We start from the raw sequence: 19,683 nt of genomic DNA, 5'->3' as shown, positions 1-19,683 counted from the left end.
AGGATGGACACAAAATGCTGCCCTTCCCCCTGACTCTAGTCTGAAGAAGGGTCTCAACCCGAAACGTCACTCATTCCTTTTCTCCAGAGATGCTGCCTGTCCCGCTGAGTTACTCCAGCTTTGTGTCTATCTTCAGTTTAAACCAGCATCTGCAGATTCGTCCTACACAAAAAGATTGAAACTAGAGCATAAGATGAAGATTTGCATGAGGGACCAGATGTATTTACACAGAATGAAACCTCTATGAGAGATCTGGAACAGAAGTTTTCAACAGTCCTTAATTATTTCAGGATAGAGGTTCAAATGCAAATGTAGTATTAACGAGTCTCCAATCCAACCAGTACATGGATACTGGAATTAATTATTTGAGCTGAACGTGGGATATAATTCAGCAAAAATAGATCAAAATGGTTAGCCACTAATTCTGCCGGAGATGCCGGAGAAGCACTGACAGCGTGGGAATTTTCGCGATGTTTCAGAAGACGCTGTAATCTCGACCTGACTCGGCATTGTCGTTGTCATTGTCGTCGGGTAAAAGAAAAGTTTGGCGATCTGCTACGACTTTGACAGTCGCCGGCAGTTGCCAAAAAGATCGCCTAAGTGGGACAGGCCCTTTAGGAGATATGTACCACACCAGCCAGGCAAAGGATTTCCACCGCATTGAGAGGATCGTGATTGACTATATTTGAAGATTTTGACAATATTGCTGATCTGGCGAGATTAAAAATCTCTGAGAAAATTGTTTAGATAGGCTTCCAGAAGATGTTCGATAATAATCAGTACATTGAATGTTATTTCAGGAGGTGATAATTGTTTTGTGGAAGGGAATAGTAAGTTGCAATATGGAAACGGGCAGGAGAGAGGTTCATAATGACTTTGAAGTGGGATATTTAAGATTGGGAAAGTTATAAAAGCACATAGAGGTTAACAGTGGTTCAACACACAGGCATGTGAAATCATGCACTAATTGCATTAAAGGTGAGTGGGACTACTTTCTGTTAAACCAATAATTGAAATTGATGAGAACCAAAGTAATTAAAAGCTTGTGTAATTAATCAAAACAAATAACAAACATGTTTTTTATTAAATATTTTGTATCAGGTCAACAGACCTACATGTGGCCAACTACATTTACTTTGAGGTACAGGACCTCTGGTGGGATAACTGTCCTTTGAAATTGTTCTCTACAGATTCATCAACACAACACCACACTTCGTTGGATTCATTTGTGTGAGGCTTAGGAAATTTGGCTTTCCTTTGTGTATCGGAGTGATTTAATTAGACAAGTAATTAGATTAGCAGGATAATCCAAATGAGATATTTGAAATGATAAAGGATTTGGCAGAGTTGGTACAGCAAAACTATTTCCTCTGTCAGGGGAATACAGAGCAAGGAAGCACAATTTTAACACTAGTGCTACGCTAATCAATTGTGAATTCTAAGAAAAAAGATTTGTTATGAGAACATTGAGAATTTTCCCCGTCAGAAGGCTATGAAATTGGGTCATATGTAAGTTTCAGGACTAGAGATGTGTATAATTTTCTTTCATAGTATTTATGGATCAAAGGCGATTAAATATAATTAGAAGGCAGATGAGCTATGATCTAATCTCATGGCAGATCATGTCTGAGAGGTCAAGGGTCTTATTCGGTTCAGACACTCTATGTGTGGAAGGTTTGATCATTAATTTTCTTGCGAGTAGATGCAAACAAGGGAGAGCTATCCAGTTCTTCAACCAACTTTGATTTTCATTAGTGAACAGAATACAATGGAATTATGGAACTGCAGATTCTGGTTTACAGAAGAAAAAAAAAGACACAAAATGCTAGAGGCAGCATCTCTGGAGAATAAATGGATAGATGATGTTTCAGGTCAGGGCCCTTCTTCACAGATGCTGTCTGACCTGCTGGGTTACTCCAGCACTTCGTGTTGTTAGTGGAATAATGTTACTTAAAATCCATTACAACTGCCTCAATTTTAGAAACAGGTTCAACTTTCACATTATTGTCTTTTTTTTTTTTTTTTTTTTGTCTATTGTCATCGTTTAATGTACGTTTTGTTCTATTTTTAACTCTGTGTATGTGGGAGGGTGGTGGGGGGGAAACCTTTTTTTCTAATCTCTTCCTCAATGGAGATGCGACCTTTACCGTGTCGTATCTCCGTTCGCGCTACGGCCTAACATCGTGGAGTCGGCGGCCTCCAGCTGGGATCGACCTTGAAGACTCCGGTCGCAGGGCCTGGACTTACCATCTCGGAGGCTTCGGCCGTGGGCCCTGCAGACCGCAACATCGGGAGTTCGCAGGTCCCTGGCTGTCGACCGGTTTTTGGGAGCTCCAGCCGTAGCAGCTTCGACCGCCCCAAAGCGCGAGGTACGATCGACCCGCTCGCAGGCCCTTCATCACCCTGCGTGGCTCGGCCGCAGCACTTTCCATCGCCCGGTGGGGGCTCAGGACCTTCATCGGCCTGTGCTCGGCTCGGCCCTGGGACTTTCCATCGCCCGGTGGGGGCTTCAAAAAGTTGGGAGCCTCGATCGCCTCGTGGCACCACGGGAGAAGAATGAGGAGGAGATAAGACTTTGCCTTCCATCACAGTGAGGGTGTGCCTAGAGCAATCACTGTGATGGCTGTTTGTGTAAAAATTGTATCTGTGTGTCCTGTGCTTTTTGTTGTCTACTGCCGGACCCTGACGTGAGAGGACGCTGGCGTTGTTTATTCGCCGCTTTTCCGTCAGGATAGTTTGTCTGTTTGTTTTTATGTTAATTGTTTTTGTAAAGAGCTTTGAGCACCCGATAAGGCGCTATATAAAATAAATGAATTATTATTATTATTATTATTTAAATACAGCAGGTGTGCATTGCTAAGCATATTACTTGTCTGAATAGCAACTCATTTGCAATTATCTTTAATTTTTCACTATGTTGCGATTTATTACAATCTTTATGCAATGACACTAATGGAGCAAAGTATCAGATCGATCCATAACATAATTGGAAAAGTGCTTTGCATTTAGAGCTATTTCAATATATGGTTATGACAGAGATTTTCTCGTAATGATAAATAAAAACTTTGCAATCTCGCATCCATAGACGTGCGGGTTTATATGTTAATTGGCCTCTGTAGACATTGCCCCAGATGTGCAGTAAATGGATGAGAAAGTGGGATAACATCGTGTGAACGGGTGTCCGATGGTCGACATGCACTCTGTGGGCAAAAGGGCCTGTTCCATGTAGTATCTCTAAGCTAAGCTAAACTAAACTAAACTAAGCTCTCTGCTTTCAGGAGGCCAGCTCCCCAATGACCGAAGACATGCAGTGTTACCAACTGGAACACTGAGGATTGTAGAAGTAGCCGCCCATGATCAGGGTCAATATGAATGCCAGGCTATCAATGTTGTTCAAGTTAAACAAGTTCGAGTGCAGCTAAAGGTGCAACCCAAAGGTACAGAACAATTCATATGATTTATTAACAGTTGAATGTGTGATGTTGACATAAAACTTAACTGATGTTCACTGATGTGGATAATATAATCTGTTATTATATGTAACCAGTGAGGATCTGCAAAGATGTCTCAAAAAATTTCAGAACACATTTGCCTTTCAGGTTGTGTCATTATTTCCCATAAATATGTATTTCCCATAAATCCCATGTAATGGCAACTTCAGTCTTTTCCAATAAAGTCCTTTCCACTTGCCATTACTTTACAGAGAGTGGGAGTGGATTTGACGCAAACCAACAAAGAGATTCTCCAAACGTATTTTCAGTTTAATTAGTCGTTTATTGAAGTAGTTGTACAAACAGGTTTGTATCTCCCTAAGCTTTCAGCTCTCGTCGCAGGTCTGGTAAGAATCGTATCTCACCATACTCCCTGTGTCTGACCCCTCCCGTCTCTGCATCTCCAGATATAGCATCTAGTTCTGGCTCCTCCCAGTATGTTATGCGCATATATGTATTCATCTCATGACAGCCCCCAAGTATCCAAAATAATACCGCTAGATATTGAGACAAAATAATAAAATATGCTAAAACAGACAGCACAAACACAAATGGCTCCTACACACTGGCACCCAATTGCTCTACCTATACAATAAAACAATTACTAATAAACATTAAAAGGAGCTCTAAAATTTTTACACATAATCAAAAAAAAAGTATGCACTATGTGTTGGCATCTAATCTACTTTAGGGATTCTTCAATCTTAAAGACCACCAGTCTTTGCTGTACTCAGGTATCAGCTTCTAGGAGCAGACATATCTTTGTTATTGGTCTTTCCAAGATGTTGCTCTTAGTCTGAAGTCGAACTGTGCGCACAAGACCTTGTCATCAGGTTTGGTCTCCAATATTTTGCCCATTAGCCAGGAGCCTCGTGGTGTAGTGGAATCAGCCACCACAACAATGTCACCTGGAGCAAAGCTTCTTTTTACCTTTTCCTTTAGTTTGCCAGGATCCATTTCAAGGCCACTCACAACAGTCTCAATTTCCTTTCTTCTTCGAGTTTTGTCTTTACTTTAAGAAGCCAAGCTATGGCAGTCTTCAGATTCCTCCATGATGAGAAATAGGTGATCAGAGTGTTTGTGGGATTCAATGGATTTTTGACAATGACATTCATTGTGATGTCTTGCTTGATTTCTGGATCATTAGCAAAGATTGCAGATTCCAAGTGGCATCCTTTACAAAAGAGATCATATTTGCTACATATGTTTGAAAACGTTTGGTTTCGTTGTTGATGTACTTAAGCGCTGTTGTGCTATCGGTCCAGAAGATGGATTTGTCCAGTTGAAGCTGTAATTGTTTTTGCAGCATTGTGTCAACTCTGACAGCTAGGACTGCAGCTGTAAGCTCCATTCTGGGAATCGTCATTTGTTTTACTGGTGCCACTCTGAATTTTCCCATTATGAATGCAACATGCACTTCTTTGCTGTTGTTTTCCAGTCTTAGATATGAAACAGTACCATAGCCACTTACACTGGCGTCTGGAAAGTGGTGCATCTGTGCATATCTGATTTGACCAAAGCTAGTGGGCTTCATGCACCGCTCCACCTTAAACTCCACAATCTTGTTGAGATCTGTTAGCCATCCTGTCCATCGCTGAGAGAAGGTTTGGGGTATGTTTTCATCCCAACCAAGTTTTTCCTTGCAGAGCTCCTGCATAATCAGCTTGGCTGGCAGACTAAATGGTGCTAGAAATCCTAAAGGGTCGTATATAGAGCCAACCACGGACAAGATGCCATGTCTAGTGTATGGTCATTCCTGTGCAGCAATTCTGAACTTGAAAACATCTATTTCAATGCACCAGCGCAATCCCAGTGCTCTTTCCATAGGCAGATTGTCTTTGTCCAAGTCCAACTCCTTGATCTCTTTGGTTCTGTTTTCTTGTGGAATGGATGCCAGTACAGCACCGGCTGTTGCTGATCCATTTTGACAGCATGAATCCTCCCATTTGGCAGATGGCAGTCAGGTCAATATCAATCAATAGTCAATAGTCATTTATTTGTCACATACACATAAATGTGCAGTGAAATGAAAAATTACCCACAGTTCAACAATAAGACCAATAAGAACAATCAATAAAAATTCAATAACACATACAATCATAAACCAACACCAAACAAAAGAAACATCCATCACAGTGAGTCTCCTCCAGTCCTCTCCTCACTGTGATGGAAGGCCACAATGTATTTTTCTCTTCCCCTGCCATCTTCTCCCGCGGTCAGGCTGTTGAAGTTGCCACGTCGGGGCGGTTGGGGCTCCCGACATTGAAGCGGAGAAATTCCCGTGGCCTATTCCAGGCCGCGCCGGACGGTGAAAGGTCCGTGGCAGGCCGACCCAAGCCCCGTGATTCGGGCGAACACGCTGCCGCTGCCGGAGCTCCCGATGTCGGAGCTCCCGATGTCGGCCCCCACCCAGGGTCCTGCGGGCTTCCGACGTCCACGCGGCCTGCGCCGGAGCCTCCGGAGACGAGTCGCAGCCGCTCCCGCAGCATCCGAAGGCAGCTAACGCCGCAGGTGGTGTCCGGGCCGCGGGCTCTGCGAACCAGAGCCCGGGTGGTCCCAGCCGGAGGCCCCCAGCTCCAGGTGCATGGCCGATGGTAGGCCGCAGCGGGAATGGAGACACGACACAGAAAACAAAGGTCGCATCTCCGCTCGGGAGAGACAATGTTACAGTTCCCACCCCACCCCACATAACACACAACCGCGCACACTACATCATATTTAAACTACAATTAAGACAAAAACAACAAAAAACACAAAAGACAAACGGACTGCAGACAAGCCGCAGCTGCGAGGGCAGCGCTGGCTCCTCCTTGGTCTTTCACCATCTGAACTGCTTCCTGTTCTGAAGGCATGGATTTTAAACAATCATCTACGTAGAAATTGTTCTTTACTTTGTTTGTCACCTCCGCAGGAAAGTGAGCTTTGTTATCTTCAGCAGTTTTCCTAATGCATAGTTTGCACAACTTGGTGACGACACGGCTCCAAAAAGATGTACCTTCATCCGGTATTCAACAAGATCTTGCTGTACATCACCATCAGGCCACCACAGAAACCGCAGATAGTCAATATGCTTTTCTGATACCTTGACCTGATGAAACATTGCTTTGATGTTAGCCATCAATGCAAACAATTCTTGTCTGAATCTGATGAGAACTCCAATGTGAGTTGGTTAGGGCTGGACCCTGCAGCAGTTGGCAGGTAAGTGATGTTCCTTTGAAGACTGCACCACAGTCAAAGACCACCCTTAAAGTTCCTTTCTCTGAGTGATACACCCCATGGTGAGGGATGTACCAGAGTTCTCCATCACTTCGATTCAGCAGGTCCACTGGTACCCTTTCAGCATAACCATTGTCAATCATTTCTGTGAGGGAAGATGTGTATTCATCGTAAAACTTCTCATTCTTGCCAAACTTGCGTTTCTAGCTCTGGATGCGTTGTTCTGCAATGCAACGGTTATTTGGCATGCTGGCATTTTCTGGCTTGAAATGTAAATCTAGACAATAGTGTCCATCTGTCATCCTTGCTGAGCGATTCATAATGTCCAAGAACTTTACCTCTTCTCTGGACAGTTCCTCTGTTTCCTTGCTGGTTCTTTCACTGAAATCTTGATTGTATTCTTTGACCAGTAGGTCCTCTAGGTTTGCAATGGATATTCAGCAATTGACAGCAGCAGCAGGGCAGCCATTTACATCCCTGCTTTCATGGTCTCTTCTCAGGGGACTCATGAATGACCCATCCCAATAGGGTTTACACAGCGTATGGTCCATCCCCTTGGCTGTTGACCAACTCCCAAGGTTCCAATACCTTTGAAGCATTTGTCCCGATGAGTAGGTCAATGCCAGAGTCTATTTCAGGAATCTTGACATCCTTCAAGTAAGGCCATTGTTTCAGGTCTTCTTGTCTGGGAATGTTTAGCTGAGAAACAGGCATGGTCTTATGTGTGAACACATCAAATAGTTGAATAAAATCGTCTTTGTCCAGACTAGATATTTCCAAACCAGAGATAAGATGACTGATCAATTTTGGTCTTTGGTCCTGTAATGTTCAGCCTTCTCATCAAGCTTTCTGTGCAAAAGGTCGATGAACTTCCATGATCCAAAAATGTGTATGTTTGTAACACTGTGCTCCCCTTGTGGCTCTTCACTTGTACTGGTACAATGGAGAAGATGCAAGCTTCATCACCGGCCCCAATATACCCACACGTTTGAGATGGGAGAACAGCATCACTCGCAATTTGACTTTTCATTCTGATCTGTATGTTCTGGTTTCTTTTCTTTGTCCTTTTGTTCAATGTGAAGTATTTCAGGATGATTTTCTTTGCACACATCACAAGCCAAACGACTCTTGCAGTCTTTTCTCATGTGACCTATTTTCAAACATCCAAAACAGATTTCCTTCCCCTTTAAGAAGTCTTTCCTTTCTTTATGCCCTTTCTTCTTGATCTGCCAACACCGCCCCAATGTGTGACCACTTTTGTTACAAAAGAAACAAGAGCCTTGTGGCTTGGTGGTAGGTATGTCTCTTTTCATTCCCTTTGTTGTCAATTTCTCTTGCACTTGTGCTTCTACAGGTTTTGCTGTTGTTGCAAAACTGCTTCCTCTTAGTTGTAGCTTTTCCCTTGCCGTAGCAAAAGTAGAGCTTTTGACAGATGCAACTGGCTCAGCTTCCTGGATGTTCCCAAAACGTGGATCTGATGGTATCTTCACTTGTCCCCTGATTTTTTCAAGGAACAATTCCCAGCCTTTCAATTGTTCTTCTTGTCTCTTCTGTTCTTTCTTTCTTTTCAGTCGTTCTTCTTCTATTTTCAACTGTCTTCTCTTCTGTTCCCTTTCTTCCTCAATCTGATGCTGGCTTTTCAGGCCGGCAACCCATTTCATGACAGCAGAGAACATTGATGTGCACATAATGAAGAAAAATATTTTTCCTTTACGGAATCCTTTCTGATATCGCGACCTTGTGGCTGAACATTAGATCTAACCACAGACATACTTGTACACTATCCCTTTAAGATGTGTAGACGTAAAATCGTATCTTGTACAAGAATTCAAAACAAACTGATATCTTGCGATGCTCAAGGTCACTTCTTTGTTCTCAGCATTCCATACAGCGGTTGTTTTCCAATACAGCTTCTGATATACAGCTTTTCTCGTAAAGCTTAATGCTGTAGGAAAATAACTGCAGTCTGAAGAAGGGTCTCGACCTGAAACGTCACCCATTCCTTCTCTCCAGAGATGCTGCCTGACCCGCTGAGTTACTCCAGCATTTTGTGATACCTAAGCTTAATGCTGTACTCACTTTTCCTGCGCGTCGGCTATCGAAACTTCCAATCTCCGTTAGTCAGATTAGCGCAGGTCGTGACCCTGTCCAGTCTGTGGGATTCGGCTTCAAGGCTTGTGAAATAAAACGATCCTTGTTCCGTTCGGTCGATTCACAAGCTTCAGTCTCACTCATCGAGCCAATTCTTACTTTTAGTGGCTCTTTAGAGGTAGTTCTTACTTTAAGTGTAATGGCAACTTCGGTCTTTTCCAATAATGTCCTTCCCACTTGCCATTACTTCACAGGGAGTGGGAGTGGATTTGACGCAAACCAACAAAGAGATTCTCCAAACGTATTTTCCAGTTTAATGAGTCATTTATTGAAGTAGTTGTATAAACAGGTCTGTATCTCCCCCTGCTTTCAGCTCTTGCCACAGGTCTGGTAAGAACTATACCTCACCATACTCCCTGCGTCTGACTCCTCCCGTCTCTGCTTCTCGAGATATAGCATCTAGTTCTGGCTCCTCCCAGTACTTTATGCCCATATATGTATTCATCTCACGACAGCCCCCCAAGTGTCCAAAATAATACAGCTAGATATCTAGACAAAATAATATAATATGCTAAAACAGCCAGCACAATCACAAATGGCTCCTACATCCCATATTTCCCATTATTTCCCGTGTCATTGTTCGGCTGCCATACATTCTTTGAATCTCCACATTATGACAAATTCCCAAATTCACCAGCAAGCTTTTTTCTCCCCAACAGAAAATTGTGCTGATGTCAGCTTGAAAATGTCAGCATGCCAGATCTGCTGCATTCTCAACTTCCTACTTTAAATGGCTGGAGAATTAGAAAAAAAATATTGGGAATGCTGACTTGCACGACATTTTAGGAGAGAGGAAAACCTCATAGGTCTTGTTCTCCTGAGCAAATATTATGGGTGGGAGATTGGTGGGCTGCGATCTTTTAATATTGGAAATATTCGATTTTTGTGATGGCATAGACAGGCATTCTCCTGAGGAAAGCCATCCCTTGTCAGATGTAGATAGGAGTCTTTGAGGAATGACTATAATGCTGCATACATGTGTGAATTGTAGGTGTGGCAGATTTTAACTGAGAGTCTTTATGTGACATTGTGCTAGTTAGCCATTTGACTGTGATACGCAAAGTGTTGGAGGGACTCAGCGGCTCAGGCAGCATCCCTGGAAGAAATGGACGGATGACATTTTGGTTCTGGACCATTTTTCAGACTGATTGTAGTGTGTTGGCCATATGGCTGTTGGCATAAAGTGTGATTAGATGGAAATTGGGAGTTTCGTCAGACGCCAGTTACTGCTGCAGGAAACCTCAGGAAACCAGGCAAATCTGAAAAGGAGGATGTTTGCAAGAACTTGCAACTAGATAAGAATGAAGTCTTGGACTTGACGAATAGAGAAGAAATGTTTTTTTAGCTTCTTGCTGGGCTTAGTTGACTGGTGCAATGAGATCTCATGGATGTCTTGGTTTTTAAAATATAAATCAGTGCACAGATAGACAATAGACAATAGGTGCAGGAGGAGGCCATTTGGCCCTTCGAGGCAGCACCGCCATTCAATGTGATCATGGCTGATCATTCTCAATCAGTATCCCGTTCCTGCCTTCTCCCCATACCCCCTGACATCGCCATCCTTAAGAGCTCTATCTAGATGGACTGCACTTCCAGAGAAAAATCGCAGTTTAAAAATAATGGATGCAAGTAACCTTTCTGAAGACAATATCCAAGAGCACACTTTTGCTTAAGGAGTGTGTTTAAGGAATATTATTAGGTGAAGCTACAAAATGTGTTTTCTATTCTGAGAATTTATCTTATCATCATCCTTTTGCATTATGAAACTAAAATTGATTGCATTCTCTAGAGTGTTGTTAATACTAATAGCCATTCTCAGTGTACTCGCCTTTCGTCTTGTATTAAGCTGCAGTTTACATGCTAACCTGCACATAAAGTCCCCTATCATTACTAAGGAAATAATGAAGAATATTCACTGTTAAATCATCTCTCTTTCAGATTATTTGATACTCCAATGTATATTGCACAGAGATTTTTTTCTAATATATTCTATTACAGATTTCAAGTTCCCTTGAGTTTCAATTAATGGGAGCTTTGGCTATCAGGAGAGATGGAACTCGATTCAAAAAATAAATCCAGTTATTCTTTGTAAACAACCATTCTGACTGCAGACTACTTATGCAAATTGTTGGTATACAACCAAGTTTCCATCCTTTCTGTTGGTTGAGTATTTGGCCTGGATTTGGAATAGAATCATTAATTCAGTTGTCTTTCACTATTTGAAACAGGTCCATATGGACTGGTGTATCATATTTATAATTACCATAATTGCTGTTATATTCTACATGTCCATGAGAGTGAAGGAATGCAGCAATAAAACATTGACAAAAGATTTTTATTGTAAATCCATCTCGTGCAGCTGAATTTTCATGAGTTCTGCCTCCACAAAAAAATGCTCAACCACTTTTTTTTCACGGTGAGCTTCGTTTTCATTATCAGCTATGCTTCGAAAGAGATCCTCATTATTTGTTCATTGTGTGAAAAAAAAGTTTGAAAAAAGAAGAATGTTTTCCCTGAAGCTGGTATCACTTCCAATAGAGTTTTTATTTGAGGAGAAACTGGGGATGGTTTGGGGTGGATGATTTTTTTCAACATTTATGAGATATCTATAAAAACAAGCGACCCGTTGATGCTCGAGTGCTCAATGTGAGGCTTGTGGTGAAATTAAGTACGTTTCTTGTGCTTAATTCCTCATTGTAGAGTTAGGCAAACTCTGAGTAGTAGTGTTTCCTTTTACTTTATCTGGAATGGAAAGGGATCAATAAAATAATTCCCTTTTCTGATTAAATTTCAGTGGCTTTTGCTGGGATGTTCAAATATTTGTAAATCAGTTGATCTTGTTTGGCAATAGTATCTCCTCCTTAATACCTGTCCTTGTTGACACTTTCACAAGACATTGAAAGATCATTTATGTTAGTGGAAATGTAGAGCACCACAAATCACTGCCTTCAGACATGGGTGTCAAAAGAATTGGAGAAATCAGAATCTTTTTGAAAATAAAATTGATGATTCAGGGAATAATGGAACAAAAGTGAAGAGTCCATTGGGGAAAAAAAACATTTCTTGCTGTAATCACAAAATTGTCATTTATGGAACTTGATTACCCTGTGGGAGCTGTTTAAAGTTAGATGAATGCTAGATTTGATGTAACTACGGGAAAATCAAAGCTATTTCTCCTTCTGTCTGAAGTTCTAACGAGCTATTATTAATTGCAATCAGTGATACCAGTGTTTACTGCTGTGCCACGAGATGTCACCGCAGAGGTTGGTCAGGATGTGAAGATATCTTGCAGCGCTCAAGGTGAACCACATCCCACAATCACCTGGACTAAGGTAAGAGGAGAATAGAATCGAATAAACATACTCTTACTGTAGGAATAATGGAGAACCAAGGAACAGCAAATGCTGGTTTACAAAAGAACACCAAGTGCTGAGTAACTCAGCAATTACTATAGAGAACATGGATAGGTGATGTTTTGGATTGGAATCTTTCTTCCATCTGAAGATAGATCCCGACCTGAAATGTCACCTATCCATTTTCTCCACTGAGTTACTCCAGCGCATCTTGTTTTCTTCTGCAGGAATAATGGAATGTTTCATCCCCCACCAGGATGGCCTTGAAGCCCTCCGTTTCTTCCTCGACCGCAGAACCGCCAATTTCCATCTACCAGTACTCTCCTCCGCCTAGCAGAGCTGGTCCTGACCCTCAACAACTTCTCCTTCGACTCCTCCCACTTCCTCCAAATCCAAGGCGTAGCTATGGGCACTCGCATGGGCCTTAGCTATGCCTGCCTCTTTGTAGAGTACGTCGAACAATCCCTGTTCTGGGCATACACTGGCCCTATCCCCGAACTCTACCTCCGCTACATTGATGACTGCATCGGTGCTACCTCCTGCACCCATGCAGAACTCACTGACTTCATCAACTTCACCACTAATTTCCATCCTGCTCTTAAATTTACTTGGACCATCTCCGACATCTCCCTACCGTTTCTGGATCTCACCATCTCCATCACAGGAGACAGACTATTGACTGACATCTACTACAAACCTACTGACTCCCATAGCTATCTTGACTACACTTCTTCCCATCCTGTTTCCTGTAAAGACTGTCCCCTACTCCCAATTCCTTTGTTTACGCCGCATCTGCGCCCTGGATAAGGAGGGAATCGGAGATGTCCTCTTTCTTTAGGAAACGGGGGTTCCCCTCTTCCATTATTGATGAGGCTCTCACTAGGGTCTCCTCAATATCCCGCAGCTCCATTCTTGCTCCCCCTCCCCCTATTCATAACAAGGACCCCCTTGTCCTCACCTTCCACCCCATCAGCCATCGCATAAAACAAATTATCCACCAACATTTCCGCCACCTCCAACAGGATCTCACTACTGGCCACATCTTCCCATCTCCACCCCTTTCTGCTTTCCGCAGAGACCGTTCCCTCCGGAACTCCCTTGTTCACTCGTCCCTTCCCACCCAAACCACTCCCTCCCCAAGTACTTTCCCCTGCAACACCTGTCCCTTTACCTCTCCCCTCAAATCCATCCAAAGACCCAAACAGTCTTTCCAGGTGAAGCAGAGGTTCACCTGCACCACCTCTAACATCATCTACTGCATCCGCTGTTCCAGGTGTCAACTTCTCTACATTGGTGAGACCAAGCGCAGGCTAGGCGATTGTTTTGCTGAACACCTCCGCTCAGTCTGTCTTAACCTACCTTATCTCCCGGAGCTTCACCACTTCAACTCCCCCTCCCATTCCCAATCTGACCTTTCTGCCCAGGGCCTCCTCCATTGTCAGAGTGAGGCCCAGCGCAAATTGGAGGAACAGCACCTCATATTTCACTTGGGTAGTTTACACCCCAGCAGTATGAACATTGACTTTCCTAACTTCAGATAGTCCCTGCTTTCCCTCTAACCCCTCCCCCTTCCCAGTTCTCCCACTGGTCTTCCTGTCTCCGACTACATTCTATCTTTGTCCCATCCCCTCCCCTGACATCAGTCTGAAGAAGGGTCTCGACCCGAAACATCACCCATTCCCTCTCTCCTAGATGCTGCCTGACCCGCTGAGTTACTCCAGCATTTTGTGTCTACCTACTGTAATCTTTACGTTTGACCAGGATATGGATGATATTGGAATGTCACCCCAAATAATCCTGCAAATAATATTTTAGAAGTAAACACCTAAGAATATGAGCAACTGCCCTATTTGACTTCTATCAAATTTTAAGTTCTGTCGCATTTGGCCTCAATTCAAGATCGCTTTGAATTACTTTGATTAAACTGTAGGAAAATAACTGCAGATGCTGGTACAAATCGAAGGTATCACAAAATGCTGGAGTAACTCAGCAGGTCAGGCAGCATCTAGGAGAGAGGGAATGGGTGACGTTTCGGGTCGAGACCCTTCTTCAGACAGACTGTAAATGTACTAAATAGCAAAACATAATGAGAAGTTTGTTTATTAGCTGCGTTATTTTGTGGGAACAAAATTCTACTCTGCCATATAATCAGAAAAACAGATTTTGTAAACATTAAATTGTAATCATTTGATGAAGACTTTTAGGAGTGCACATTTTGCACCAATCTTCAAGTATTCTTGATAGATAGATTGTTGATTAGTGCGGGTGTCAGGGTTATGGGGAGAAGACAGGAGAATGGGGTTCGGGGGGAGAGATAGATCAGCCATGATTGAATGGCAGAGTAGACTTGATGGGACGAATGGCCTAATTCTGCTCCCATCACTAATGACCTTATGACCCTTTTCAAGTTAAAATCTCTTATATCATTTAAAGATTTTTTTTTGTACTCTTCTTTGCATTTTATAGCTCTTGAATTTAAAATAGCCTCAAAGGTGAGTCCCAACTCCCCATGACCTTGAGAGTATTGTTAAGTAGGCTTTCAGTGGAGTGCCAGAGAATAACAGATAGGTGTATCTGTGCTTTTCCCATCGGAAATAAAAGTCCCCAGATACATTCCACAGAAAAATCAGGGCCATATGAACCTATATGGTATGCACGTCTATCACACACCAGGGCCATATGGCCAAATCAGGGCCAAATCAGGGCCATATGATCCTATATGGTATGCACGTCTATCACACACCAGGGCCATATGGCCAAATCAGGGCCAAATCAGGGCCATATGATCCTATATGGTATGCACGTCTATCACACACCAGATTTCAAGTTCAAAGTATCAAAAGTATTCATAAACAGGAAGGCTTTATTCTGGCTTAAACCCAGAAATTTACAAGCTCTTGCCAGTTTGCAAACTTGCCTCCCCAAAGACCAATTAAACTTTGACTGAGCTCAAGTCTTACTTGGACAACTTCTCCACAGGGAGATTATGACTGGTGGCCTGAAAGCAACAGGCTTTAATAGCTAATTGCAATTATGCATCAGATCCGAATCATTCATGAACGTTGCAGAGATCTGCGTGGAGATTTAAAGTATCTAGTAACAGAGTCATTTTTTTTCGCAGTTTCCCTGCCAAGCAAAAGGTCAACCTTATTCCAAAGTCATTTTGTCTGGTCTTTGCAGAGTGAGATTTTCACATGTGAGCACTAGTAAAATTCTGCAGCAACGCAGCTGTGTCCATTTACATGTGGCACCGGAAGAGAAGTTATACAAAAGTCGTGGACTGGATGACCTGAAGACTTATTTATAAACTTTCAAATAGACTAAGAGTGCATCACAAAGGGTAACACAGTGGCGCATAGGCGGTACAGTGGCACAGTTGGTAGAGCTGTTGGCTCGCATTGCCAGAGACCCGGGTTCCGTCCTGTTCTCAGATGCTGTCTGTGTGCAGTTTGCACAATCCCGTTGTGACCGGGTGGATTTCCACACAAATATTGGTGGGGTTGTAGGTCAATTGGCCTCTCTAAATTGCATCCGGTCTGTAGGGAATCGATGCTAGTGTGAATGGGTGATCGATGGTCGTCATTGACTTGGTGGGTCGAAGGACCTGTTTCCATGGTGTGTCTCTAAATTAAACTATGCAAACAGCCCATTCTAATGCTCGTTCTCTCCAATATTCTCCAGGGATTGCTTGGCATGGGTTTTCTTACCGAATGGTTCGTGTAATTGGGGATGTGATTTATATCTAATAAAAAGCAAAAATTGATATAGGACCTTTGACATCCATTTGAAAGTGCCTCTAAGCACCCAACAGGCTGAATAGCAGTTTCTATTACTAACTGGAGTATGGAAAGAAACGCACTTGTCAATATTACTGCTATCGAGCACATTGCCATTAATGCTCAACAGGTTGACACACACACATACACATGAACTTGTTCCAAGAAACTATCCTTAGTAACAGAACAACCTTTTAATAATGGAGGAGAAGAAATTGCGGAGCAAAACAAAAGATTAAATTAAAGTATAAAATGTCAGAAATATAAAAGGAATAATGACAGCCATTTTCTATATCTATTAAATAGGATGGAGTTCAAATAACAGAAAGTGGGAAATTCCATGTTAATGCAGAGGGAACACTTGCTATCAGGGACATTGGGCTAGCAGATGAAGGAAGGTACGAATGTGCTGCACGAAACACAATTGGCCAAGCAGCTACTAATATGCTGCTGAAGGTGACTGGTAAGTACTTTAATTTTCATGTTAGATTAATTAATCTTAAATCTTCTATGATTCTGTTATGTATATCAGTAGCTCCATATTTGCTATGGATTTCTATTGAGATCAAGGCAGCACAATGGCGCAGCTGGTAGGCCTGCTGCTTCACAGCGCCATATACCCGCGATCAATCCTGACCTCAGGTGCTGTCTGTGTGGAGTTTCCTCGTTCTCCCTGTGACTGTGTGGGTTTCCCCCAAGTGCTCTGGTTTTCTCCTATATCCCAAAGATGTGTGAGTTTCTAGGTTAAGAGTAATAGAGTCATAGAGTGATACAGTGTGGAAACAGGCCCTTCGGCCCAACCACACCGGTCAACATGTCCCAGCTACACTAGTTCCACCTGCCCGCGTTTGGTCCATATCCCTCCAAACCTTAATTGGCCTCTAAAATTGCCCCTGGTGTGTCAGGAATGGATGAGATAGCAGGATAATATAGTAGTATGAATGGGTTGAGGATAGTTGGGAAGAACTCAGTGTGTCGAAGGACCTGTTTCCTAGTCATATCTCTGAACTAATCTAAAAAACAGATTTTATTTTTGGTTTTCTTTTACTCCCTCTGAGCATGGTAGGAATCCTATAACCCTGAGCAGAATGCTTTTGTCAATATTGTAGTTGTGGAACTGATATCTGCCCTATGTGTTAATAGCAAGATTTGAAGTATCTGGTAAATTGTTAGTGAATTAAAATTATATTTCTTAGTTTGAAACTGAACCTGATGTGATGGATAGTAATCCACAGACCGTACCTCAGCTTTGGAGAATTCTGAACCTATTATATTTTTGTGCCAAAAGTTGATTTAGGTTAACCAAAGAGTGTGAATTAAAAACCTGTGATTTATTCTCGATCAAACAGTTCCAAATAATAAATGTTATAATGCCAAAGCTCTATTCGACCCAGTGGTAGAGAGTCATGTGAACTAGACCTACTCCATATATATTGTGATCAGCTCTGTTCTAGTTCCTTGTAATTTGTAGCCCCATCGCCTAAGCAAGCAAGCGTTATGCTCCTTAAAGTGACCCAATTTCATCCAATTATACCGGGACGGCATGGTGGCACAGCGGTAAAGTTGTTCCCTTACAGCACCAGAGACCCGGGTTCGATCCTGACTACAGATGCTGTCTGTACGGGGTTTGCACGTTCTCCCCGTGACCTACGTGGGTTTTCTCCGGGTGCTCCGGTTTTCTCCCACACTCCAAAGGTTAATTGGCTTCGGTAAATTTGTAAATTGTCCCAAGTATGTGTGTAGGATAGTGTTAATGTACGGGAATCATTGGTCGACGCGGACTTGGTGGGCCATAGGGCCTGTTTCCGCGCTGTATCTCTAAACTGAATAAACTACAGGCCGTATACCTGCACTAACAGCACACCATACTCCTTCCTAATATGTCCTGAAATAGTGTGCTATCTATATATGGCTGTCATCTCCCCGATTCTTGGGCTTTTAAAATGGAGATTGTCCAGATTCTTGAATAGTAAACGTGTCGGGGGTTATGGGGGAAAAGGATGGAGATTGGGGTTGAGAAGGAAAGATAGATCAGCCATGATTGAATAACGGAGTAGACCTGATGGGCCGAATGGCCTAATTCTGCTCTGAGAACTTATGAATTTATAACTTATAACATAACATAACATAACAACACTTTATTGTCATTCGGCACAACACCGAACAAAATTTCAGCAGTCACAAGACACAGCAAAAAAGAAAAGAACACAGGACACCCGACCCCAACACAAACATCCATCACAGTGACTCCAAACACCCCCTCACTGTGATGGAGGCAACAAAACTTCCCCTCTCTTCCCCCCGCACCCACGGACAGGCAGCTCGACCCCTACCGAGGCAACCGACACGCACAGCCCCCGCAAGGGGATGGAAGGCCCCGCGGCCGAGCCGCCCCGGGCACCAATCTGTATATCAATACCCTTATCAATTCACTATTCAAAACTACTGAGCAGCCACTGGAATCTATGATCAGTGGTCTACAAATCATTTTGGTGCCAGAGCTGCCAGGTTTGATGTCCTTGTAAAGTGGGAGAAATCGTGTCACATCACCCACTCCATTACTTGCTCACATAAAACCCAAACAAAGTCAACTGGCCATGTTGCTCAGATGGCTCGGAGAAAACAAGCTCTCCGCAGCTGGGAAAAAGGACTGCAACCAGCAATGTGTATTTTTTAAACAGAAGATGTTGGAAATACTCAGCATGCCGGGCAACATCTGCAGAGAGAAATATTGAACATTTCAAATTGTTGACCTTTTGATCAAAGGTAAGAAAAGGCTAAGTTTCATGGGATGGTGGGGGAAGGAAGTGGTGGAGAGAACAAAATGAATTCTTTTGCCAGATCAGGTGAAATGTCAGTCATCTGACAAGTTAACTGAGTCTGAAGAAGGATGTCAACCCAAAACGTCACCTATCTACGTACTCCAGAGATGCTGCCTGAACTGTTGAGTTACTCCAGCACTTTGTGTCCTTTTGTCTATTTACCTCTCCACAGTTACTGCCCGGCCTTCTGAGAATCCCGAGTGTTTTCAGGTTCTGTTGCACATTTCTAGCACCTGCAATTTCTTGCTTTCTGCTTGAAGTTTATTTTTACATTTGGTTAACTTCACAAAACCTCCTGGGAATTTGATCAACTTGCAGAAGAATGATTGTTCAAGTTTTGTAGCCTTGCGGTTCCATCAGCCCGCGTTTCGTGTTAGCGGCTGGCTGAGTGCTGAACTTTGCCCTGTCGAGGCTTTTAATTACTGTAGGTTTCTATCAAAGTTCACATTTGCCTGCATCGCCTTGTGAGCACCCAGGGAAAACAAACAGTGCTGTAGATTTACCTTATTACTCTTAACTATTAATGTCAGGAGTGTGGCGCGTCGGAAGAGGCCCGAAATAAAGGCGAGAAGCCGGGTATTTCGGGACGTTCTGTTTTATTATTCCTTGGTTATCAGACGGGTTGAGTCTGCCGGAATGGCTTCGCGCCCAAAACCTTGTCCTTATATACGTAGTACCGGACCGCCCCCCTGGACTGGTCCATTCCCGTGCCGAGGGGTCGGGAGTAGTATGGCCCGACCCTTGGGAGCTGCCACAGGACCCCCCCCCCCCCCAGAACCGGAGGCACGAAGCGCACTGGTGGTCGCACAACCCGACCGGACCGCGTACTCCTGTGGTGGGAGCCGCCACAGGAGTACCACCAGGAGTACCACCA

The 19,683-nt window shown here is 43.2% G+C and overlaps 1 protein-coding gene across 1 annotated transcript in view; it reads left to right on the top strand.

The window, feature by feature from the left end:
• Positions 1–19,683, top strand: part of LOC144593002 (peroxidasin homolog) — a 291,006-nt gene that overhangs the window by 199,633 nt on the left and 71,690 nt on the right. Inside the window, exons 12-14 of the mRNA XM_078398417.1 lie at positions 3,279–3,437; positions 12,078–12,190; positions 16,294–16,450. Coding sequence (XP_078254543.1) covers positions 3,279–3,437; positions 12,078–12,190; positions 16,294–16,450 — 429 coding nt within the window. The remainder of the gene's footprint in view (positions 1–3,278; positions 3,438–12,077; positions 12,191–16,293; positions 16,451–19,683) is intronic.

Source organism: Rhinoraja longicauda, chromosome 4 (assembly GCF_053455715.1).
Source record: "Rhinoraja longicauda isolate Sanriku21f chromosome 4, sRhiLon1.1, whole genome shotgun sequence".
Classification (NCBI taxonomy): Eukaryota; Metazoa; Chordata; class Chondrichthyes; order Rajiformes; family Arhynchobatidae; genus Rhinoraja; species Rhinoraja longicauda.
The sequence above is the reverse complement of the archived record's forward strand: the minus strand, read 5'-3'. Positions and strand labels throughout refer to the sequence as shown.